The following is a 25,789-nucleotide window of genomic DNA, read 5'->3' as shown; positions in this document are numbered from 1 at the left end:
AAGACAACCCTCAAAATGGGAGAAAATATTTGCAAACGAAGCAACTGACAAAGGATTAATCTCCAAAATATACAAGCAGCTCATGCAGCTCAATATCAAAGAAACAAACAACCCAATCCAAAAATGGGCAGAAGACCTAAGTAGACATTTCTCCAAAGAAGATATACAGATTGCCAACAAACACATGAAAGGATGCTCAACATCACTAATCATTAGAGAAATGCAAATCAAAACTACAATGAGGTATCACCTCACACCAGTCAGAATGGCCATCATCAAAAAATCTACAAACAATAAATACTGAAGAGGGTGTGGAGAAAAGAGAACCCTCTTGCACTGTTGGTGGGAATGTAAATTGATACAGCCACTATGGAGAACAGTATGCAGGTTCCTTAAAAAACTAAAAACAGAACTACCATATGACCCAGCAATCCCACTACTGGGCATATACCCTGAGAAAACCATAATTTCAAAAGAGTCATGTACCACAATGTTCATTGCAGCTCTATTTACAATAGCCAGGACATGGAAGCAACCTAAGTGTCCATCAACAGATGAATGGATAGAGAAGATGTGGCACATATATACAATGGAATATTACTCAGCCATAAAAAGAAACGAAATTGACTTATTTGTAGTGAGGTGGATGGACCTAGAGTCTGTCATACAGAGTGAAGTAAGTCAGAAAGAGAAAAACAAATACTGTATGCTAACACATATATATGGAATCTAAAAAAAGAAAAATGGTTCAGAAGAACCTAGGGGCAGGACAGGAATAAAGACGCAGACGTAGAGAATGGACTTGAGGGCACAGGGAGGGGGAAGGGTAAGCTGGGATGAAGTGAGAGAGTGGCATGGACATATATATACTACTAAATGTAAAATAGATAGCTAGAGGGAAGCAGCTGCATAGCACAGGGCGATCAGCTCGATGCTTTGTGACCACCTAGATGTGTGGGATAGGGAGGGTGGGAGGGAGACGCAAGAGGGAGGAGATATGGGGATGTGTGTATATGTATAGCTGATTCACTTTGTTATACAGCAGAAACTTAACACACCATTGTAAAGCAATTATACTGCAATAAAGATGTTAAAAAAAAAAAGAGTATTCATGATTCATGCCTTTAGGTCAAAACATCAACATTAACAGGAGTTTGGAAGAAGTTGTTTCCAACCTCATGGATAACTTGAGTGGTTCAAGATGTCAGGGGAGGAAGTAACTGCAGATGTGGTGGAAACAGCAAGAGGACTAGAATTATAAGTGGGGCTTAAGATGTGACTGAATCGCTGCAATCTCATCATAAAACTTTAATGAATGAGGATTTGCTTCTTACAGATGAGCAAAGAAAGTGGTTTCTTGAGATGGAATCTAATCCTGGTAAAGATGCTGTAAAGACTGTTGAAATACAACTAAAGATTTAGAATATGACATAAACTTAGTTGATAAAGGAGTGGCAGGGTTTTGAGAGGATTGACTCCAATTTTTAAAGAAGTTCTACTGTGGGTAAAATGCTGTAAAACAGCTACAGAGAAATTATTCATGAAAGGAAGAATCAATTGATGCAGGAAACTTCATTGTTGCCTTAGAAACTGCCACAGCCACCCCAACCTTGAGCAACCATCATCCTGATCAGCCAGCAGCCGTCAACATCGAGGTAAGACCCTCCACCAGTAAAGGCTGAAGGCTCAGATGATGGTTAGCATTTTTTTTAGCAATAAAGTGTTTAAAATTTTTTTTAAATTTATTCTTATTATTTATTTAATTTTAGTTTATTGGAGCTACCTTTTTCTTTTCTTTCTTCCTTTTTTTTTTTTTTTTTGGCCACATTGCACGGCTTCCAGGATCTCAATTCTCTGACTAGGGATTGAACCTGGGCCATGGAAGTGAAAGACTGGAATCCTAACCACTAGGTCATGAGGGAACTCCCAGCAATAGAGGATTTTTAAATTAAGGTATGTATATTTTTTTTACACATGATGCTATCTCACACTTTAAATAGACTACAGTATAGTCTGAACATAACTTTCATATGCACTGGGAAACCAAAAACTTTGTGCAACTTGTGATATTTGCTTAATTGTGGTCATCTGTAACTGAATCTGCAATATCTCCAAGGTATGCCTGGTACAAAAATCTTTTGCATTTATATACACTAACAATGAACTATCAGAAAGAGAAATTAAGAAAATAATCCCATTTACAGCTGCATCAAAAATAATAAAGATACCCTAGGGATAAATTTAACCAGGGAAGTGACAGATCAGGACACTGAAAAGTATAAGACACTAATGAAAGAAATTGAAAACATAAATTAATGGAAAGATATTTCATGCTCATGGACTGGAAGAATATTATTAAAATGTTCATACTACCCAAAGTCATCTACAGATTCATTGCAATCCGTACCAAAATTCCAATGGCATATTTTCAAAGAAACAGAAGAGCAATTCTAAAACTTGTATGAAACCACTAAAGACCCCAAATAGCTAAAGCAAACTTGAGAAAGAACAAAGCTGGAGAAATCATACTTCCTGATTTCAAACTATATTATAAAGCTATAGTAATTAAAACTGTATGGTATTGGCATAAAAATAAACACGTAAATCAGTGGAATAGAGAGCCCAGAAATAAATCTATGCATATATGTTCAATTAATTTACAACAAAGGAGCCGAGAATATACAGTGGGGAAAGGACAGTCTCTTCAATAAGTGGTGCTGGAAAAACTGGACAGCCATTTGCAAAAGAATGAAATTGGACCACTATCTTACACCATACACAAAAATCAATTCAAAACGGATTAAAGCCTGAAATTCAAGACCTGAAACCGTGAAACTCCCAGAAGAATACACAGGAGGTAAGCTCCTTGACATGGGTCTTGAGAATTTTTTTTTTTCCTGTATTTCACACCAAAAGCAAAAATAAAACAAGTGGGATTAGATCAAACTTAAAAGCTTCTACACAGCCAAGGAAATCATAAACAAAATGAAAAGGCAACCTATGGAGTGGGAAAAAATATTTGCAAACCATCTATATGACAAGAGGTTAATGTCCAAAATATATACAGAACTGACACAATTCAACAGCAAAAAAGCAAATCAATTAGAAATGGGCGGAGGATGTGAATAGACATTTTTCCAAGGAAGACATACAAATGACCAGCAGGTACACAAAAAGGTGTTCAACATCAGTAGTCACCAAAACCACAATGAGATTTCACCTCACACGTATTAGAATGGCTATCATCAAAATGACAAAAGATAAGTGTTGTTGAGGATGTGAAGAAAAGAGAATCCTTATGCACTGTCGGTGGGAATGTAAATTGGTGCAAGTATGGAAAACAGTATGGAGATTCCTCAAAAAGTTAAAAATGAAAAAAATATGATGCAGCAATCCCAGTTCTGGGTATATATCTAAAGGAACTGAACACAGGATACACACACACACACACGTGTGTGTGTGTATGTGTGTGTGTGTGTATATATATATATATATAAATCTAAATTCCCATGTTCATTGCAGCATTATTTGCAATAGCCAAGATAAGGAAACACCTAAGTGGCAGTTAACAGATGAATGAGTAAAAGATGTGGTAAATACAATGGCATATTATTCCACCATGAGAAAGAAGGAAATCTTGCCACCTGTGACAACATGGATGGATATTGAGGGAATTATGATAAGTGAAATAAGCCAGAGAGAAAGACAAATACTGCATGGTATCATTTACATGTGGAATCTGGAAAAAAAAAAAAAAAAGAAAAAAGAAACAAAAAACTGGAACAGTAGGAAAGCAGTTGCTAGAGGTTGGGGGTATAGAGGAAAACAGGGAGAGGTCAAAGGGTACAAAATTTCAGGTATAACATGAATAAAGTCTGAGGGTCTAATGTATAACCTGGTGACTAGAGATGACAACACTGTATAACATAATTGAAATTGAAATTTGCTGAGAGTAGAACTCAACTATTATCATACACACACACACAAAACTGGATAAATATGTGAGGTGATGGACGTGATAATTAACTAGATGGGCCTTTCACAATGTATATGTAGATCAAATCATGATGTACAGTACATTTTAAATATCTTACAATTTTGCCTATTATATCTCAATAAAGGTAAAAAAAAAATGAAGTTATGTAAGTTACAGACTATCACTGAGTAATAATACCAAACAACTGAAGTAAAAACTATGTCCAAGATAGTTATAATGGGAAATTAAATGTTTATGCCAAGTATTAAAAACAAAGTTAGATGGGATTTGATAGTATAAGATTAAATATCAAAACTTGTACCTTTATAAACACCTGTTTTAAAGCACCCACGCAACACTTACAGAAATTTTAACCTATCTTTTGACCACAATAATAAAAATACTGTAAATTTTTAAATTGAAAAGCATGCTAGGGGACTTTCCTGGTGGCACAGTGGTTAAGAATCTGCTTGCCAATGTAGGGGACATGGGTTCAAGCCCTGGTCTGGGAAGCTCCCACATGCCGTGGAGTAACTAAGCCCATGCGCCACAACTACTGAGCCTGCGCTCTAGAGCCTGCGAGCCACAACTACTGAGGCCTGTGTGCCTAGAGCCTGTGCTCTGCACCAAGAGAAGCCACTGCAATGAGAAGCCCACGCACCACAACAAAGAGTAGCCCCCGCTCACTGCAACTAGAGAAAGCGCGCGCGCATCAACAAAGACCCAACGCAGCCAAAAAATAAGCAAATAAATAAATTAATTAATTAATTAATGTATATAAAAAAAGCATGCTACCTTATTCTAAGTAAAGATATTAAAAAAAAAACAAGAAAATGAAAGTACTTACCTCATCTTTCAGTCTGATGTCTAAAGTTGAAATCAGAACTAAGTTCTTAGTGTTAATTAAATGTTTAGGAAAAAAATCAAAACTCGTCAATTTAAGAAGTTGAATATGAAAAAAGAACTCTGAGGAGAACAGGAAACAAAGAATAAGAAATCAGTGAATCAGAAAAGTATACAGTTGTTAAATGTAAGAGGTGATTTTGTCAGAAAAAAATGAGTCACATCTAATTTAAAGAGAACACAAGCAAAAATTACAGAGAAAAATATAATTTAATTCAGTAAAAAGACTCGTAAGTCTGACAAGATCAATCAGGTTGGAAGAAAATCGGGGAGAAAAACCTGAACTGCTTCTGCAAAAGCTTTCAGGCTTAGATGATTTATTGGTGATTTTAGTTTGAAGGAACACTTATATCCCATTCTACTGAATAAATAAACTGTTGCCCCAAGACATGGAAGCAACCTAAATGTCCATCTACAGATGAATGGATAAAGAAGGCATGATATATAATGGAATATTATTCAGTCATAAAAAAGAATGAAATAATGCCATTTGCAGCAACATGGATGGACTTAGAAATTATCATACTAAGTAAGCCAGAGAAAAACAAATATCATGATATTGCTTATATGTGAAATTAAAAAAAAAAGATGCTAATGAACTTATATACAAAACAGAAATAGATCCACAGACATAGAAAACAAACATATGGTTACCACAGGGGAAAGGGGAAGAGAGATAAATTAGGAGTTTAGGATTAATGTATACACACAACTATATATAAAACAGATAACCAGCAAGGACCTATATACCTACTATATAGCAATGTGAACTATACTCAGTATTTATATATATAAGACTGAATCACTTTGCTGTACATCTGAAACTAACACAACATTGTAAACAAACTATACTTCAATTTAAAAAAAAAACTGTTGCAGAAAATAATAAAAATCAGCATCAGCTAGATGTTAAAGTGCTTATTATGTTCCAGTGACCTAAATGCTTTACATATATTGCCTTATTTAAATATCACATTAAAAAAAAATCACATTAATTTAAAAGTAGGCACCCTTTATTATTCCAATATTCAGATACACTAGGAAGAGACAAAGTTTCAAGTTCATTTAAAAAATTGGAATAAGCTTGAAACCAATCTCACTAGAAGTAAACATTTAAATAAAAAGTGGACAGATCAAATTTAATTATACTTAAAGAATCATTAAGACTGCAAAGTATACAATATTAGGGTTATCAATATAAAAAGAAATTCATGGATTTAATGAAAACAGTTTAATTGATATTAGAAGAGCATCCAATTAAGTTGAACAAATCCTCCTGATATAAATTTTCTTTTTACTTTTTTTTTTGGCCACGCCACATGGGTTGCAGAATCTCAGTTCTCTGACCAGGTATTGAACCCGGCCCATGGCAGTGAAAGTCCGAAATCCTAACCACTAGGACGCTAGGGAACTCCCTTGATATAAATACTTGAAACACTACAAACAAAAGCCAAAATTATACTTAACATCTCTATTAAAATAAAGAATAAGACAAGAAAGCCTATGTTGATCATTATTAGTTATACTGGAAATACTACTATCAGTGTAGTAAGAAGAAACTGGAAAATAATTATTTAGAGATGATATATCTTTAGTAAATAAAAAATAAGCATCAGGAAAGTCATTAGCTCTAATAAAGTCCATTCAGTAAGGGGCCTAATTAGAAAATAAAACATAAAATAGATTTCCTATAGTACTTAAGATGTTGTGTTACTCGCACATCTTTAGAAAAATAGATCAATGGAACAGATCGGGAGTCCAGAAGCAAACCCACACATATTCAGTTTACCAGCTTATGACAGCGGTTAACAGTGCAACGTATTTGGGAACAGATAGTCTTTCTCAATAAATGGGGCTGAGTTAACTGGACATTCAGATGGAAAATCCAATACAGATGGATAATTGATCAAAATACAAAAGGCTGAACAAAAAAACTTCTGGAAGAAAAAATGGTAAAATATTCAGATATTAGATATCCATCTGAAAAAGAACTTAAATCTAGAATACAGAAAGAACAGCAACGTATCAGTAAGAAAAAGGCAGACAACCCAATACAAAAATGGGCAAAGAGATAAAGATACTACACCAAAGGAGACAACCTGAATGGCCAAAAAGCATTTGAAATGGTTTTCAACTTTATCAGGAAAAAGCAAATCAAAACCACAATGTGATACCAAAATGGCTATAACAAAAATACCAAGTACTGACAATGATGTAAACAATTGGAACTCTCCTTACACAGTTGATAGTCATATGATTGGTACAGCCACTCTGGAGAACTGAAAAATCTGAATAAGGTTGGGTATATGAAACCCTATGGCCCAGCCACTCCACTCCTAAATATATATCCAAGTGAAAAGTGTAATACATTCACCAAAAAACATGTACAAGAATATTCACAGGGACTTCCCTGGTGGTGCAGTGGTTAAGAATCTGCCCGCCAATGCAGGGAACACGGGTTCGAGCCCTGGTCCGGGAAGATCCCACATGCCGCGGAGCAACTAAGCCCGCGTGCCTGGAGCCCATGCACCACAACAAGAGAAACCATTGCAATGAGAGGCCCAAGCACCACAACGAAGAGTAGCCCCCGCTCACCGCAACTAGAGAAAGCCTGCGCCCAGCAACAAAGACCCAATGCAGCCAAAAAAATAAATAAATAAATTTATAAAAAAAAAAAAAAAAAAAAGAATATTCACAGCAGTTCTATTCATAATAGCCCCAAACTGGAAAAAATCTAAATGTTCAACTGTAAAATAGATTAACTGTGGTACAATAAATTGTGGATAAATACAATGAAAAAACACAACACAGAGAATGACAACTGAATTACATACAACATGAATGGTTCTCACAATTTTGTGCAAAAGAAGTTAAAAAAGACTATATACTGCATAAATCTATTTATGCAAAGTTAAAAAAAGCTTAAACTATGACTCTAGAGGTCAGAATAATTATCCTTGGGATTAGCAGTTAGTTACTAGACGGAAGCATGAGGGGATTCTAGGGTACCGATGGTAGTCTTGATCTGGGTGATTCAGTGGATTTGTGTACTTTTAGAAAATTCATTGAACTGCATAATAATAGTTTCTGCACTTTTTCTGTTTTATCCTTCCATAAAAATTTTACATTAACAAAAAAGCAATAATCAGTTAAAACAATGGAATGCAGACTTCCCTAAAAATAGCAACAAACAACAAAATACCCAGTTTAATAAGACATTTGTGAGGACAGGGATAACTACAAAATTATGGATATATACCATGTTACCATTAGCTTTTCAGTATCAGTTAACTCATAGGGTTAATGTACTTCAAATGGATATTCCAATAGGATTTTAACTTGGAAAAAATACAAGTGATTCTAAAGTTAATCTAGAAGCTTAAAAGAGACAAATACCTGAAAAAAAATCAGGAAAGTTATAATGGACATAAATCTACAATGCTTTCATCAATGGCACAAAATAATCTATACACCATACTAGGTAGTGCATGTATATGTGTGTAAATTTAATATAGGTCCAAAACCTTTGATTTTATACCTCTCTGGTTAGCTGGGTTTCATAGTTCAGAATATTTAGGATTTTTAAAAAGTAACAGAATGTATATATCACATACATACCAAATGAGATAAAGACTAATGTAGCCTCATGTCAAATCAGGTCAGGTTTTGCCTTGAAATGAGTTTTGATGCTCAACTTAAGGGAAAAAATTGGTTGTGAACATTTTGGATTTTAGAATTGTAAATAAAAAAGATTAGGAATCAGTAGAGGATAAGAGAGACATTATACATAAATGTGTGTGAGGAGAGAAACCTTATTTTAAGCAGTTTTATGAGTCAAGTGGTTAAATATTTAGGGAAAAAATGTACTGATTCTTTCTTCACACCAGGTATCAAACCAAATTATATATGGATTAGGAGCTTATCCTAATTTCAACAAATCAAGAAATAAAAAACCAACAGAAACCAGTAATGATACAGTTGAATATATCTCTGGTAAGGTATAAGCATATGCTATGGAAGAAACGACAATTTCCTGGCAGGAATATTAATTGAAGTAATTTCCCGGAAGAAATTTGGCAAAATGTATTGAGGTCCTTAAAAAAATGTACACTAAATTTTGACTTGGTAATTCTACTCTCTAAAGCATCTCCTAAGGAAATAATTGACAACATAAATAAGTATTTATTTACAAACATGTTCACTGCTAGTTTTTTTAAAATAATAGCTAAAAACTGGATAATGCCTGATATTATTTGAAGTAAAAAAAGCATTAGGAAGTTATATTTACAGTTTAAGTTCAATTATATAGAAAAAATAATTTAGGGAAAAAAGACTAGTAAAGTATGCAAAAATGTTAACCAATATTTATAAAAAATAGGAAACTCTATTAAAAGAGAATGCATACTACCAGGGTCAAAATTTGATATATAATTTCAATAAGTTAAGCCTGAGGGTGAAAGATGGTGGCTTGAAAAATGATGAATGTAGAATATATAACACCATGCTTTTGAAATTACTCATCAAAGCTTAATCTTGGTATTCCTAATAGTCATGACATCTAGCCTTTGGCTGAATGCTTATGGATGCTTTACTCATGTAAAATTTCAACATACTTACTAAAGGGTTCCAACAATATCCAGGGCTAAACTAATCAAATATTTTAATTACAAGACTTGTCAAATTTGGCATACAACTGAGTACACTAAGTCAGGGGTCCCCAACCCCCGGGCCGTGGACTAGTACCAATCCATGGCCTGTTAGGAACCAGGCCGCCCAGCAGGAGGTGAGCAGCGGGCGAGTGAGCCAAGCTTCATGGGCCGCTCCCCATCACTCGCATTAACCACCTGAACCCTGAACCATCCTCGCCCCTTCTGTGGAAAAACTGTCTTCCGTGAAACTGGTCCCTGGTGCCAAAACGGTTGGGGACTGCTGCACTAAGTAATGTCCAAAAATAAACAGTGCATGGATCCTTACATGTAGTTACAAAAGTAGCCACAGGTTGTCTGTGGTATACTTTAACCCTGAAATGTAGTCAACTGGGCATCTGACTGTTAAAATAGATTACCAGGTACAATAATTAAGTCTAGCACATTGGGACTTTTAGGATAAAATCAGGACTATGCTTTTGTTCTTGAACATAAATGAAAGCTCCAAATACAAGTTGTCTTTGGACTATATCTAGTGGCTCCTGGCTAGTGAACTAAGAATCCTGAAGAAAGTGAGCTTATTTTATTTGTATATGAATTCTTAGCACATACAAATTAACTGAATGAGAAGAAAATCTATAATTTTCAGCATTATGTAAACTTCCGAAAACAAGAATTGACTTGCAAAGGAATTTCTTCAAAGTATCTAAAAGAGAATGATTGCCAATATGAAGGAATTCAAACTTTTGAAGTTAATGAAAATATTTATTCAAACCTAACTGCAGTACAGTATCAAGCTGACTTAAATAAACATTAACTGTACTAATTCCTGGTTCCTTAGGAACAGACCACTGCCACATCATAAAAATTTATTACAACACAAATTTCTGCAGTAAGGTTCAGCTAGTAAGACGTGATTTCCACATTGAGAAATGTAGTGTAAGAGTAGGATGGATTTCGTTTTTTAAAGGCCCAGTATTAAAAAAAAAAAAAATGGTTGAGGAAAATGACTCATAAATATATACACCTGCAGAAAAAACCCTTAATATACTGATATTTAACAAAACAGAAAGCACTTAAGAGAACATACTTTAATATCTAGGCACAATTGGTCAAGTACGAATTATAATTTCTGTACTCATTTAAAGGTTTAAACCAATTCTTCAACTTGACTGATGTGTGTGAGTCTAATACAGAGAAGGCACCTCTTTCATTCTCCTTAAGGACTTTCTGAGAGAAACTCTATAATACTTTAAGGGGTACAGAGACAACGTACTATATCCAAGTGTAACATAGCCCATTTTAGGAGAAACTAAATTAAAATAGAAAACTATGATTTCTCTTTTTACATCTTATGATGGACATGGCTTTCTAAAAGGACAACAGAAGATAATCCTGCATACAAGCTTTAACATAGAACACAAGATTTAAATTAAATGTGCATTGGTCTCTACTATGTAAAAAGTTCTATGAATTAGTGCAGTTCTTTAAATCCCCAGTATTTAGGGGAAAAGTATATACATACCAAGAAATCTCAACTACTACATAACCAAACTTTTTATGGCTCAATAGTCTAAACGCTTAAAGTTATGTAAAAGATCTAAAAGTTATAAACAAAAGATCAGAACACTCAAATGGTTTACAAAATTCTCTCTTTAAAACAAAGAGACCAGAACAACCAGAAGAAATAAAGTGTACAATTTTAGGAACATTATCTTTACTGCAATTATAAGAAGGGGCGGCAAAGTATTCACTCTAGAAAAAACCCCGAATTGTTAATCTCTGGTTACTTTATTACCATTTGAATTCATTATCACTCTTGTACTAATTAGTGGCTATGTCTTCAGATATCTTGTGGGACAATTACTGAAGGCAATTTATAAGGAAAAGTATACTTTTCCCACTCAAAGTGAGAAACTATTCCAGATGAATAAGCCTCAGAATTAGAGATCATAAGAAGCCAAAAATACAATGTAAGAACATTAGGTTGATTTAAGCTCTATTTCAACGAGATTTACACAGTATTTACAATATACAATTGTCAAAGATATACAGTTTTGCAGATTGGCTTTACTCACATTTCTGCAAATGTTTTTTCCACAATAAAAATATACCAAGGTAAAGCTATTTACAAACTAGGAAGCTGTTTTAGAAACAGCATGATTTAGAAATAAAGTGAAATTTCAGTACAATGAAAGTGCAGGTCATGCTTTCAGATTCTGTCAGTATCTCATTCCCTACACTCATAGTTTAAGGAATAGTAGTTTTAAATAGCTACTGTTCTTATATGTTCAGAATATTTACTCATCATAATGCAATGATAACAAAAATTTGTCCACATCCATTCCAGCTGGAAATGAACTGGGTAGCTTCTTTTTCTGTCAAAAAAAAAAAAAAAAAAAAAAGAAAAGAAAAGAAAGAAAGAAAAAATAAACCTAAGTTAACATATTGAACTCAAACAAGGCCAAAAGGCTAGCTTTCTTATTAAGTCACATAGACCCTCATATCAGGTACTTTCATATACTATCAAAATTTTTGCCAAAACAGTTTAGTTCATTAGCATTTTAGTTATACAGAGAAGTAGAAACAATTTTTATAAATCCAAGGTTAATAAAATATACTTCAATGGTATTTCATTATTTTAGAGCACAAGACATTATACAAATTCAGAGTGTATGAATGTTGAATGAGACAAGAGAGAACATGCTTTTTATAAGGTGGTCATTATTGCTAAACTGTAAACTTTAGAAAGCTTTACTAAGATTTTAAGAGTTAACAGGTACTTTTCAAGTTCCAAACATTTAACATACTCTAGGCACTTTACGAACACTGCATTTAGTCCTCACAGCCATTGCGTAAGATGTGTGGTAACCTCATGTCAAATGATGCAGCTCAGACTCAGATGTTATAGGCTTAACAACAGTCAAGAACCAATAAGCAGGAGATGCAGGATTCAACCCAGGCTTGCAAGGCAGCAGAGCCAAGATTCTTTCCCTGATATGATACTTCCTCTATGACATTTTAAACCTCTCTATTCAATCCACTTACTAAACTTGGCTAAACAGATTTAGGAAAAATGGCTTTAATTTATCAATGATAATCCTACATTACTTTCCTACAGATAACCGTGATTAAAGAAGAAACAGGTAAATTTAATTTTTATACTGCTCCAACACATTGACTTATATTAGAATCTATGGAAGAGCTGGTAGGACATGTGGCAAAAACCTAAGATGGAGGAGTTGCAAAGTAGTTTTCACTTGGTAATTCCATACACAATAATGGCTTCCCAATTTTTCATGTGTTATGTCATTCTCCCCACCAACCCTTGGGTCCTACCATGACAGAAACAAAAACCTCCTGTTCCCAAGGAAGATGTTTATAAATACATGCCTTAGCAACTGTTTTGAAAATGCTATGTTTCATCTAGATAACTTCTGAGTACCACACTGGCTGAGAGATACTGCTAGAGCATGTATTTTGTCAATCAAAATTCAAAGCTATCTTGACCAGAATGTTCAGTTAGGTAGCTATGGCAAAAAATGATGAGATCTTTAATCTGAGCACTGAAGGAAGGGCAAGGTGTGGTTTTGAAATTAAGACTTTCAAACTTGCCTTAATTTTCTTCTTTTTCATTGGTATTGATGAATTTGCAAGACTTTTATTAGAAGTACGGGAGTGTCGTTCACGCTCATCTAATTCCTCGATTTTCCGCTTTTTTGTGGTACTCCTTGAAGAGGCTCTAAATTGCTGTGTATTGTCTTTTAGAGGAGTAGCTGAAGTAGTCCTGGAGATGGCTGCTCTGGAGAGAATCATTAATGTGTGGGCAGCCATGTTTACACTGTTCTCACTCCCTGTTTCACTGGCAGGGCTGCAGGCGGGCAAGTCTGGGGTGACAGGAGGGACCATTACTTTGGGTGTGCTACTGTCTTCACCGTAACGCCTACTAGAAGGGACCTTGATAACATCTGTAGGTTCTTCTTTATGTTTTTCCCCTGCTCCTGAGCCAGAAGTCCGGGGTACAGATAAATCAGTACTATCAGCGAGTCTACTTACTGGGCTATGCCACTGAATATCTTGTAACATTTCTGTGGTATGTTTGGTGAGTGGGTTAATCAAAGAACTGGCAGACTTGGTTTGTTCTTGTTTTAAATCCTTCACAGGTGCACCTACTGAAATGACATTTTTACTGTTTGAGGATGTGCCTTGTTTTCTGGTTAGCTCTTGCAGTGAAGCTACAGTTTTCTCATTCCGTACACCCCCATTTTGCTGCCCATTAGACAGTTTTGAAGTTTCTGGATTTTTCTGCCTTTCCACATCACTGCATAGTTCATTCTCCTTATTAGCTGTTGTTTTATGGAAAGATTCAAGTATAGTTTCTGTTGGTGAAACTTTCTTTTCTGACTGAGTTTCTTTTATGGTATGTCGGCTAATGGCAGTTTCTGATTTAGATAAAATCTTAGGCACAGGAGGTTTCTCTCTCTCTCTTTTGAGAGCATTATTAGAAGGGGGTTTTAAGGTGGAGGAAACAATGGGTGAGTCAAGATTAGAAAATGAAATGTCATTCCTTTCTTTGTTTTGGGACACCGTCTTATGGTTTGTCCCCTGTGTATTCGCCACAGGAGAAGCAGTGCTATCAAAACAGAGCACACGTCTGTGGCTTTCAAAGGTTTTGCTAGTTGGAACTATACTTTCTACTGAGAAGGGAACTGTTATTTCTTCCAATTTTTTCCCAAGATCTGTGGCCATATTCTTGTCAGGAACTTCAGTTCTACAAGAAAAAAAAACTTTCCTTAGCAACATAAAGAAATTCTTTATGCTTTTAACTTGAGCATTCAAATACTCTATGATAGAAACTACTTTTATGCTCACCGTTGTACATGACATCCAACTAAGTGACTTGATGAATCCACCAAATTATTTACCTGTTTTCCTGGAATTATAAGTTAAGTTAATTAGAAAAGAAAAACATTCCTGAAAGTATATTTCTCTGAAAGAAAACAGAACAGACCACAGTATCAGACACCATGAGAAAAATTTAAGCTATAGCTAATGTACAAATGAAATACTTTCACATACTGGGTCTAAAAAAGCAGCTTTGTAATATACACGAGACGATCGCTCATTCATGTTACTGGGGAAATATAAATATGGAGCAAATGACCTGCTTTAACTTCAGGCAAATATGAATCCAGTCTTTGGATTTACAAATTAGTATGCTCAATGTAGCACTTAAGGGTACTACTTAGATCCAAAAAGTTACTTAAAGAAAACACTATATTATGCCTATTTTAAAATTCTGCCCATTTAACTGTCATGTTTGTAAGCCTATGTCACTCAGAGCACATGTTCTGGAGTTTTAATAGCCATATTTTAATTTCCATGGACTTATGAGTTTATGTGGCAGGGCAGCAAGATATGAAGCCGGAAACGAAAGCAAAGATGATATCGTGTAGGACCTTGGGTATTATGCAAAAGGTTTTATAGAGAATCCTTAAGAGTTTTAAATAGGGATGATGCATGAATAGATTTGTTTTAGGAAGTCACTCTGGCAGCAGTGTAGAAGATGAACTAGAGAAGAAAGAAAACTGGAAATATAAATTCTAGTTAGATTGCTATAAATATTCAAGGTAGGAGATGATGAAGGTCTTAGAGACAGTAATGGGCATTCGCACGGACATGAACAGTAAATGAGGAATAAACGGTGATATTAACCAAGAGGGAAAGGTAGGCAGAAGAGGTTTTTGAGGAATAAGAGGTGAGACTTAGATATATAGAGTATGTGGATCTTAAGTTACATAAAATTAGAACGGGAGGAGCACAGTAGTTCTAGAAGCCACCAATAGTATTAACTGTTAGAGGGAAGTAAAGTAAGGTAAGAATGGAAAATGTCCAACGCATATGGCAGCATTAGGAGGCCACTGGTGACTTTAAACAGTTTTAGTGGAAACATGAGAAAGGACAATAGCATGGATGAAGAAGTAATGGGAAATAAGAGGGGTCGGGGATAAAGGGCTGGCAGATGTGAAAAACCTAAAGGAATGATGGGAATGATCCTTGTATCCACAGTTGGACAGCCACAGAGAGATGAAGCCAAAAAAGAAAAGTTGAAGATACACAGAAGACAGAAGGTAGCCTGCATTAACCTTAGAAAGAATGAGATAATCATTCCTCTAAGAAGGGAAAAGGGAAGAATGATTTTAGATGAACAGGTACATATTAAATGCGAGTAATGTGAGAAAATGGATTTTACTACCGATAAAAATCAAAATCATTGGCCTGGAGTGAGGAAAGTGGTGACTGGATAGATCTGAGAAGACCTGTGGAAGTCTGAAATAGTATTAAGGAGGAATGGGAGAGAAAGAAGATAGGTAGACATTTAAAATAATTGCTAAGTGGCAGTGAGGGTGAGAAAGTTTTAAGTGTTATTGAATGGAATCACTTCTAAAGCAATGCTAAGAAGCCCAGGTGTAAAGGCAGAGAAATGGTTGGCTGGATAGATCCAGGGCTAGAGGGTATTAAGTGGATCTGGTAGAAGAATGTGAATATGAAGGCGTTTAAGAGTACTGGGAAAAGTGGCTGACGTGGTGGATTGTGGGGTTTAGCCTGGATAGGGAAGGAAATGAATGCAGAAAGGAAGTGAAAATTCAGGTAAAGGTAAGGATTCAAGTAATAGGAGCTCTCATTGGTTGAAGAGAGATTCAATGGATATACAGAAATGTGAGTATTTTGAGAGACGTTATTGACCGTTAAAAATTATATAGGTCTAATAACAAGCAGTGAAAAATTAAAGGTAAAGCTATGGGACAGGCTGGCTGAAGTGAAGATTAAAGACTTAGAAATGAAAGGGGTCAACAATTCTGAGGGTTAGGGTGTTGTTAGGTTAACAACATGGGCATTTTGTCACCCATGAAGATGGAGAAGTCTGAGGTAGAGAAGTTTGAGAACTCACCACAACATTCATCAATATTTTCATTCATTAATGAAAATCTCGTGTTACTTTGTATATGTTGTCTTTTATTGAACTAAATCTTTAATTTTGGAGTAGTCAGCATTATCAGATTTTTTCATTTTTCAAAAGCAATCTTTTATCCTAGCATCATCTGGATATTCTCTTACATTTTCTTTCATTATTTGTTTTGCTTTTCACTTTTAGGTGTTAATCATCTTGGAGTTCATACCTTTATATATGTTGTGAGGAAGAGATCTATTTTTTCCCTGTAATATATATAATAGCCAATAGATTTCATTTACTAAACAAACTATCCTATCCCTTCTGACTTCTGACATTACCTCTACTATGTACAAGTTGCTATAAATACACTGTCTTTTTCTAAACTCTATTTCGTTCCATTTGTCTTTTTTTTTTTTTTTTTTTAAATCACTGCAAAAAACTTTAAGCAAAGGTTGGACAACCACCTGTTAGGAAAGTTACTAGTATTCCAAAAAAAAAAAAAAAATACCGTCGTATTGCTGCAAACAAAGGAGTACACACACATAAAGTTGACATGAATGAACTTAAAAATGTACCTGTACAAGGCTTGTTTCTTAGTCCCTGAGTCTTCAGAGATTTTGGAGGGATAGGGAATTGAGAGATACTTCTATTGCAAACAGGTGCTGCCAAAGGCATATGAAGGACCTGGAGAAGAAGAAGCCATTAATTATACTTTGTTTGAAAAGCGGCACCAAGCCATTTTCAGTCCATAAATCTCACCTGCCGAGGAGGAGCAGAAAAGGTATTTCCATTCTGTCCAACCACAGATACAGGTATCATTCCCACCATTCCCTGAAGTACAGGTTGGACTGGAGAAGCAATTATAATGGCAGATCCTAAAAAAACAACAACCAACAGTTCTCAATAAAATGGAATAAACACAAGACACCAAAGTGATTATTATTATTTTTAAAGGTTTTGTGTTTTTTAAAAATAAATATATTTATTTGTTTATTTATTTATTTATGTCTGCTTGGGTCTTTGTTGCTGCACGCAGGCTTTTCTCTAGTTGCGGCGAGCGGGGACTACTCTTCGTTGCGGTGCGCGGGCTTCTCATTGCGGTGGCTTCTTTTGTTGTGGAGCACGGGCCCTAGAGCGTGCAGGCTTCAGTAGTTGTGGCACGCGGGCTCAAGAGTTGTGGCGCACAGGCTTAGTTGCTCCGCAGCACGTGGGATCTTCCTGGACCAGAGCTCGAACCCATGTCTCCTGCATTGGCAGGCGGATTCTTAACCACTGCGCCACCGGGGAAGCCCTAGTAATTATTAATTTGAAATAAATTCTATATAATTATAATCAGTTTTTCATATAATCTACTCTCCTTTAAAAAAATTAATTTAGGGACAACAGCAAGGCTAACAAATTAAGAAAAAGTCAATCTGAATATTATTCTTATGGCAATTAGTCAAGGTAAACATCATGAGTAAGCATAAGACTCTACAGCCAGGAAATCATATTTTAGTTGTACCCTGATTCCTCTAGAAAGAATAGTGAAATTGATCAAAAAATTGGTAGTGCAGGTTTCAAGTCTGAATCTTTTACCAGAAAATAAGGGTCAAAACTGAATACTGACAGTCTAAGACTTACTCACAACCCCAAACTATAATATTATCTCAATGGTATTTGTCAAAAAGGGTCCAGATAAGTGAGCAACCAGTCAAAACTGTGGGAGAAAATACAATGTTTACATGGAGAAGTCAACAATATAGTCTATGGCTATCATAATTTAACCCTGCCCTGTAAATGAATCTTTTCCTAATAAATTCATTAACTTCTCCTGTAAGGTTGATCTCCTCTCTTTCATGAACACCCACCTCAGTCTCTCAAATACCTACCTATCCTTGTGCTGCTTAAGATTCCCTTCCTTTTACTCCAAATACTACCTTATTTCTCTAAGATTCAGCTCAAGTTCCACATTTTCTACTAATTCTGATCCCTCCTTTATCTTATTTTAAACAGCACTTGAAATAGATCCATCAGGCTTTATACTTAATTGCTGATATTTAATCTGATTTAATTGTATGCCTAAATGTAAAAAAAGAAAGCGGGAAAAGGAGCTTGGGAATCAATATCTAAGGAAGTGTAGATGAATGTGCCATAAACTCCACCTTCAAGGAACATATAATCAACAACGACCACTATGACAGGCATGTCAATCACTACACATAAAATGGCATGTAATAAATGCCACAAGTGCTCCTATGAACAAAGAATTCTAAAGACAGGGATCAATTTTCAAATGTGGAAGATAGTGAGAAATTACAAAGGGTATTATGCAGGGAGAAATTCAAGTTGTATCTTGAAAGTCTTTCCAAATAGGTAATAAATTCCTTGAAAACTAGAACTACAATAACTATTTAAGAAAAATCTCCCACAACACTGGGTTTTAGTAGGTATATGGCTATTTGATGAATTAGTCTCCCCCCCCCCTTTTTCTTGTATTGATAGCTTAGCCATGGATTGAGAAGTAACTATGGAAAGAAAAATAAAAAATTAAACCACTGAATTCCATAGCTTAGCAGATTAAAAGAAAGAAGTTTGATTGAATTAATTCTGTAAAGAGAAGCCATAATCACAAATTTCTGAATCTAATCTTATACTCTCATCCATGATTTATTACCTTCTAGTCAACAACAGCACACACAAGAGAAATTAGATCCCATTCCAGAGAAATGAACTTCAATATGTTCTAAAGTTACCTTGTGAAAAGTTGGGTGACATAGCTTGATTGACAGCAAATACACTGTTTGACCTTGGGGGTGTCTGTAACTGAGGTGGTGGTTGAGCAGTCATAGGTGCAGAATTTCCAGGCAACACCACCACATTTGACTGACTGACAGTTGTTCCTAAGGCTGTTGGATCAGTTACACAAGTAGCTATCAGAATGTTATTTGAATTGCCAAAAGTTGTGCTTGTAGCTGGCATTAACTGTATGTATCCTCCATCCTTGGAAACACATGGTGCAACATTGGCTGAAAAAGCAATGCTGTCTTCATTCTGAGTGTTGTTTACTGTAGAGTCTTCAGGTTTGAATGCTAAAAGGCTCTGTTCCATTGAGGCTGAATCCCCAATTCCTTCAGCAGATGAGACAGCACCTGTGGTTTCTTCTGAAGACAGGCATTTAACTACTTCTGCATTTCTGGCAGGTGATTTAGCAGGAGAAGACAAAATTATAGTTGGCAAGTTTTCTCCACTGATACTAGAAACAGCACTGTTAAGTTCAGAATCTGAGGAAACAAATGGATCATCACTGATGATAATTTTGAGAGAGACTATATTTGATGCATCTATCTCTGTTGACTTGTTGCCAGCAGGTTTATCACTAGTGTTCTGGGACTCAGGGTGAGAATCCCTCATTGAAGAACACACAGATTCTGAAGGAAGAGAATGTATATCTTCTATAGGATTAGCTTCTGGGGGTATCAATGTAACTTCCTCACAGTTATTTTCACCTAAAGAGAGAAAAATACTATCTCCATCTTCTTTTACAGAAGATGAAGGCTCTTGTGAACCCAAAGCAACTTTCTCAGACTTGGAGTGCTGAGGTTCATGATCTGTATGATTTAACTCAACAGATGATGAATCATTAGATGGTTGTTTAATTGAAGATACTGAATCTCCAAGGTGAATTTCTACTTTTTGTTCAGATACAGTTAAACCCGAACCTTCAAGAGACACAGGTAATATTTTACTTTGAAGTGAAGAATTATCTTGGCAATCTGAAAGTTGTTGTGATGCAATTGGTAACACATTATTAATTTCAATTTTACTCTGGTAAATTTCTCTAGAATCCGGTGACTTGGAACCATGGAAATTAGTTGTAAGTCTTCTTGTATCGTCAGAACTTTCACAAAATTGACCTTTTTTAGATGGCTTTCCAGTTAATGGAATATTTTGGGATAAAAGCTGAGAAGTTTTTCCAGAGAGAATTAAGTTCTCATTGTTAGTTTCACCACCAAGGGAAACAAATGAAGTTATTGGTATATCAGACTGATCAGGCTGTAATCGAGATTCATTCTGCACACTTGGAGACAAAGAATTCTTTTCAACTTCCATAGCCAAGTCAGTTTCAGTAGACATCTGATTGGTGTATAATTCAGCACAATGCTGATTACATTCGGCATCAGAGTTTATTCTTTGGTTAAAGTCATTCAAATTAGGCACAGACTCAAAGGTGATATCAAGGTTACACTTCTGTTCAGTAGATACTACTGTTTTAAAGGCCTTTTTCTGGACGCTAGAGTCTATCTGGGGAAAATGTTCCTGGGCTTCCTGTCTAAGCTCATCATGGTTGCTGCCATTCTTCAAAACATTTGATGTGTCTTCATTTTGATAGGATGTACAAAATGGGGGTTGACCAGATTGATCATCTGCAAAATATTAGGATGGTAGAAAGATATGGTGAGTATGTAACAGCTTTTAAGGTAGTCATCTTTACTATAAAACCTATTTTGCCAAGGAAGTAACTAATCTTTGACATACCAGCAAGTGGAAGTCTGATAAACTCACTCCCTCACTTTTTGAGTATCAAAAAACTCACAGGTACTTTTCTTATTACTAATGCCTTTGTTAACAAGTGCCAAATTGTTTTTCAAGCTTTTTAGAAAACAGATGACACAAAGAAGGAAAAAGTATATATGTTTAAGAACATCTAATATGTACCAATATATAAAAAAAACTGGCTACAAACATAGTGTTTTCAAAACAACTGACTTTTCAACTTCTACCATTTCTACTGACCATACTTCATCTGATATATTCCTGAAGGTGAAATGGGGCCAAGTACATTTTGCATGATCACCATTTGATGTTATTGTGTACACTTTAACATTTATTACACATTTACTGAAGATCAACCATATGACCAGTACTGGGATACAAAGATGAATGACCCAGTCTCCGCCCTTGGTGATATCAGTCTAAGGGAGGCAGACATAGGACAGAAAGTCATAATGAAACATGCCAAAAACCACAGTAGTATAGGAACAAAAGGCACCTCTTCTGGCCTATGGGATGTGAGAAAGTGTTATATTGTACGAGGAGATCTTGACAAATAAAAGTGTTAATAGTTGGAAAAAGAAGGGCATTTGAGAAAATACTGATATACTGTGTCATACATCATTCACAGTTTAGAACAGAAAACAATAACAATTAACATTTTGAAAAATATTGGGAAAAATCCAGAAAAATGTATATCAACTATCATAAAATTCTGTTAATGTGACACTGGTAAAATAATAGTGGGTATGGAGCACATGTGAATCCTTATTGTGGGGAAACCAGTGGAAATTATATACAGGCCACATAAATTCAGGGGTAGTCAGTTTCAATGAAGTGGGAAGAGACTTTCTGAGAAAATAGGATTTCAAATTTCATTTTGTGCAGGGCAGAGCTTATCTGAAGCACAATCTTCCACACATAATATATATGAGAAAGACACGCCCTCCTACAATTCAGCCTGAGAAGAAATGGAGGATTGGGTTTGGGTAGAGGCAAAGGACTCAAAGTAGGAATATAGTCTGAGATATTCCAAAACTGGTTTTTGGAAGGCGTGATGTGAAACTTGGAAGCCATGAAGTCTTTTGAGGGAGCTGGAAGGGGTCATGGCATTTAAGAATAGATGAACAGAAAAGATTATTTTGGCATAGCTTGGCGTAGACAGAAATGGATAGAGGTGGTAGCAAAGAGGCGTAAAGTTTAGCAAGTGTGAGATGCCAGGATAATGTGAGAGAAGCCAGGATAATGGTTATCTTTGAGGAACAGGGATGAAAGGAGTAGTGATTGGGAAGGGATATGAAGAGGTGTTTTTGTGGCGCTGGCGGTATTCTATTTTTTGACTTTAGAGATGGTTATGTGGGTATTTGCTTGATTATAATTCAATGAGCTAAAGTACACTTTTATTGTGCACTTCTGCATATGTTATGTTTCACAAAAATGAAATTTTAAGAAACTTGGCCAATATTTAAAAGATCTAAGATAGACATATTCACTGCCCTCCCTCATTCATAAGTAGTTATTGTGGACAATTATGTGCCATACTGGTACTCTATGGGAGGCAGAAACATAAAGAACTGACTTAGCAGACACATAGGAATATAACCTAAAACCTCATAAAACCCATAATTCAGGACGATCAGCAGAGTATATAATTTCCTCTAAATAAGTGAGATATTGATATTGATACTGAGCACTCAGCTAAGCTTGCTTACGAGGCTGGATGATTAATACCACAAACCAACCTTACACATCAGGGATTTGGATATGTGCCTCAAAAAATTAAGTTAAATGTTACAGACAGGTTGAACTGGTCAACACTATTAACACCAATTTGTGCATGTCTACTGCATCATGAAGGAATGAGTACTAACAATTCACCTTTTAATCAAAGTACTAAAGGTGTGGGAATAATTTTTTTTTTAAATGAAGAGAGAAAACTTAGAAACACAAAAATGACCTATGTGGTAATTTGAACAACTTTCAAATTAAACAACATTTTCTGCCTTTGAGATTTTGAGACTGATGTTAGGATTTAGATTGATATTAACAAAATCAAATTCTTACCAGATACTTCTGTTTCAAAAGAACCTTTAACTGCTAGATTAGTTTCACCGGCTAAGACTACATTGAGATTGGTTTCCATATGCTGACTGGAAATGCCTTGTGACATATTTTTATTATTCTTTGTTTTACCTGTTAAAAAGGGAATAGGGAAACAATTGGTTAAATGACCAAAATAAAAATAAGCAACAAATACAGCTTGACAGTGGTCAAGCAAATGTTAAAGTTTGGTCTTAATTATAGTCCTTTAATTATAGTTTTTAACATGTTGCCTTGTATATCATTGACAAGTATGATTTTTCCACTAGACCAGTGCATTTTTTAAAAAAAGAAATTTATTTATTTATTTATTTTTGGCTGCGTTGGGCCTTCGCCACTGCGCACGGGCTCTCTCCAGCTGCGTGGAGCGGGGGCCACTCCTCGTTGTGGTGCACGGGCCCCTCACTGCAGTGGCCTCTCCCTCCGCGGAGCACGGGCTCTAGGTGCGCAGGCCTCAGCAGCCGTGGCTCGCGGGCTCAGCAGTTGTGGCACGTGGGCTCAGCAGTTGTGGCGCCCGGGCTTAGTCGCTCCGCGGCACGTGGGATCCTCCTGGACCAGGTCTCAAACCGGCGTCCCCTGCCTTGGCAGGCAGACCCTCAACCACTATGCCACCAGGGAAGTCCCTAGACCAGTGCATTTTTAACATGTTCTCAGACAATGCTGGTCTGCTGGTTTGGAGACTACACTTTGAGAACTACTGCACTAGGCCATAAGATTGAGGGCAATAGACAAATATTTTTATTCCTCTTGTATTATCCAACTGTGTTTAGTATAATATATGTACAGGAGTAGACCTCAACACATTTTTGATGACTGGCAAAACTGCCCACAACTAACCTCCCTCACCCCAAAAACTGTTCCTTATTTTTACAGCTAAAGTATCTTTAAGAAAAAATAAAACAAAAAAGCAACAAAAAAACCTCTTTCATATCCATTATGTTTGCTTTAATGAAAACAGGAACTTTTTCCAGATGCTCTGGGAAATGTTGTTTTACTCTGTTTAAGCTGTTTCTCCAGAGAAACATTTTTCTCCTAACTGCTTTGATAGAAATGTTCTACTTACCATAGTCAAATAGATCAAAAAGTGCCTGAAATGCTGGATCCGATTCTGTCTGTTCCAATATATCCTGTATAGCTTCTTCAGACATGTGGATTTCACTCTGCAAAAACAAAAAACAAACAAAAAGTGATCCTAATTGAATTAATATGGTTTAATACCAGCAAGGTAATTAGAGGACATCTGATATTTTGTACCTTTTATGTAGTATTCCCTTCCAAGAAAATTTCTTCTGATTGTAACACTATTCACTTAAAACAAATTAAAACAGGAAGGCTAGAAAATAGAAAGTGAATGCTCCCTAATACCACTAATTAGAGTTAATCACTTTGGTGACTATATCCCCAAACATTAAAATAAAATAAATATAGAATAAAACCATGCTATAATGTTATTACTTGACACACACCACTGTGTAAGTTTAAGGTGTACAGCATAATGACCTGACCTACATACATTGTGAAATGATTACCAAAATAAGCTTAGTTAATATCCATCATCTCATTTAAAAAAGAGAGAAAAAGAAAAAAATATTTTTTTCCTTGTGAGAACTCTTAGGATATGCTCTCTCTCTTTTTTTATTATTTATTTTTAAAAATTTATTTATTTTTGGCTGTGTTGGGTCTTCGTTGCTGTGCGTGGGCTTTCTCTAGTTGCCGTGTGCGGGCTTCTCATTGCGCTGGCTTCTCTTGTTGTGGAGCACGGGCTCTAGAGCACAGGCTCAGTAGTTGTGGCGCCCAGGCCTAGTTGCTCTGCGGCATGTGGGATCCTCCCGGACCAGGGCTTGAACCGTGTCCCCTGCACGGGCAGGCGGACTCCCAACCACTGCGCCACCAGGGAAGCCCCAGGGTATGCTGCTCTCTTAATTTTCAAGTACTGTTGACACTTGAACAACATAGGTTTGAACTGTGCAGGTCCACTCATATGCAGAATTTTTTCAATAAATACATATTACAGCACTACAAGATCCAAGGTTGGTTGAATCTGCACTTGCAGAACTGGATACATGGAGCGCTGACTATAAACTTTTCAGTGGGTTTTAAAAAAATTTTTATTTTTATTGGAGTATAGTTGTTTTACTATATTGTGTTAGTTTATACTGTACAGCAAAGTGAATCAGCTATATGTATACATATATCCCCTCTTTTTTGGATTTCCTTCCCATTTAGGTCACCACAGAGCACTGAGTAGAGTTCCTCGTGCTACACAATAGGTCCTCATTAGTTATCTATTTTATACATAGTATCAACAGTGTATATATGTCAATCCCAATCTCCCAGTTTATCCCACACCCCCTTCCCCCTTGGCTTAAGTGGGTTTTTGACTGCATGTGGAGTAAGCACACCTAACCCCAAGCTGTTCAAGGGTTAACTGTATACCATACAGCAGTGTTAACTATAGTCATTATGTTGTACACTGCATCCCCTGTACTTATTTATTTAATAACTGGAAGTTTGTACCTTTTGACCAGCTTTATCCAATTCTTCCACCTCTGACCTCTTTTTCTATGAGATTGGTTTAATAATGTTGTTTAACCTGCTTTCTTCACATAAGTTTGTTGTACACTGCTTTCTAGGGCCTTCAATATAAATCTACCTCACTCTTTTTATCTGCCTGTT

At 35.9% G+C, this 25,789-nt stretch overlaps 1 protein-coding gene across 6 annotated transcripts in view; it reads right to left on the bottom strand.

Moving 5' to 3' along the window:
• Positions 1 to 10,269: 10,269 nt before the first annotated feature.
• NPAT (nuclear protein, coactivator of histone transcription) overlaps positions 10,270 to 25,789 on the bottom strand; it is a 55,025-nt gene continuing 39,505 nt past the window's right edge. For 5 of the 6 annotated variants that reach the window (XM_082343442.1, XM_082343443.1, XM_082343444.1 and 2 more), the window contains 8 exons: positions 24,177 to 24,273; positions 23,078 to 23,206; positions 19,216 to 20,886; positions 17,240 to 17,355; positions 17,056 to 17,164; positions 14,398 to 14,458; positions 13,141 to 14,296; positions 10,270 to 11,903 (listed from right to left, as the gene is read on the bottom strand). In XM_082343442.1, the coding sequence (XP_082199568.1) occupies positions 11,826 to 11,903; positions 13,141 to 14,296; positions 14,398 to 14,458; positions 17,056 to 17,164; positions 17,240 to 17,355; positions 19,216 to 20,886; positions 23,078 to 23,206; positions 24,177 to 24,273 (3,417 nt within the window). In that variant the 3' untranslated portion in view covers positions 10,270 to 11,825. Of the gene's footprint in view, positions 11,904 to 12,918; positions 14,297 to 14,397; positions 14,459 to 17,055; positions 17,165 to 17,239; positions 17,356 to 19,215; positions 20,887 to 23,077; positions 23,207 to 24,176; positions 24,274 to 25,789 lie in introns of those variants that run through there. The other variant, XM_082343441.1, reaches the window with a different exon arrangement.

This window comes from Balaenoptera borealis (genome assembly GCF_965194805.1).
Source record: "Balaenoptera borealis genome assembly, chromosome: 11".
Lineage (NCBI taxonomy): Eukaryota > Metazoa > Chordata > Mammalia > Artiodactyla > Balaenopteridae > Balaenoptera > Balaenoptera borealis.
The sequence above is the reverse complement of the archived record's forward strand: the minus strand, read 5'-3'. Positions and strand labels throughout refer to the sequence as shown.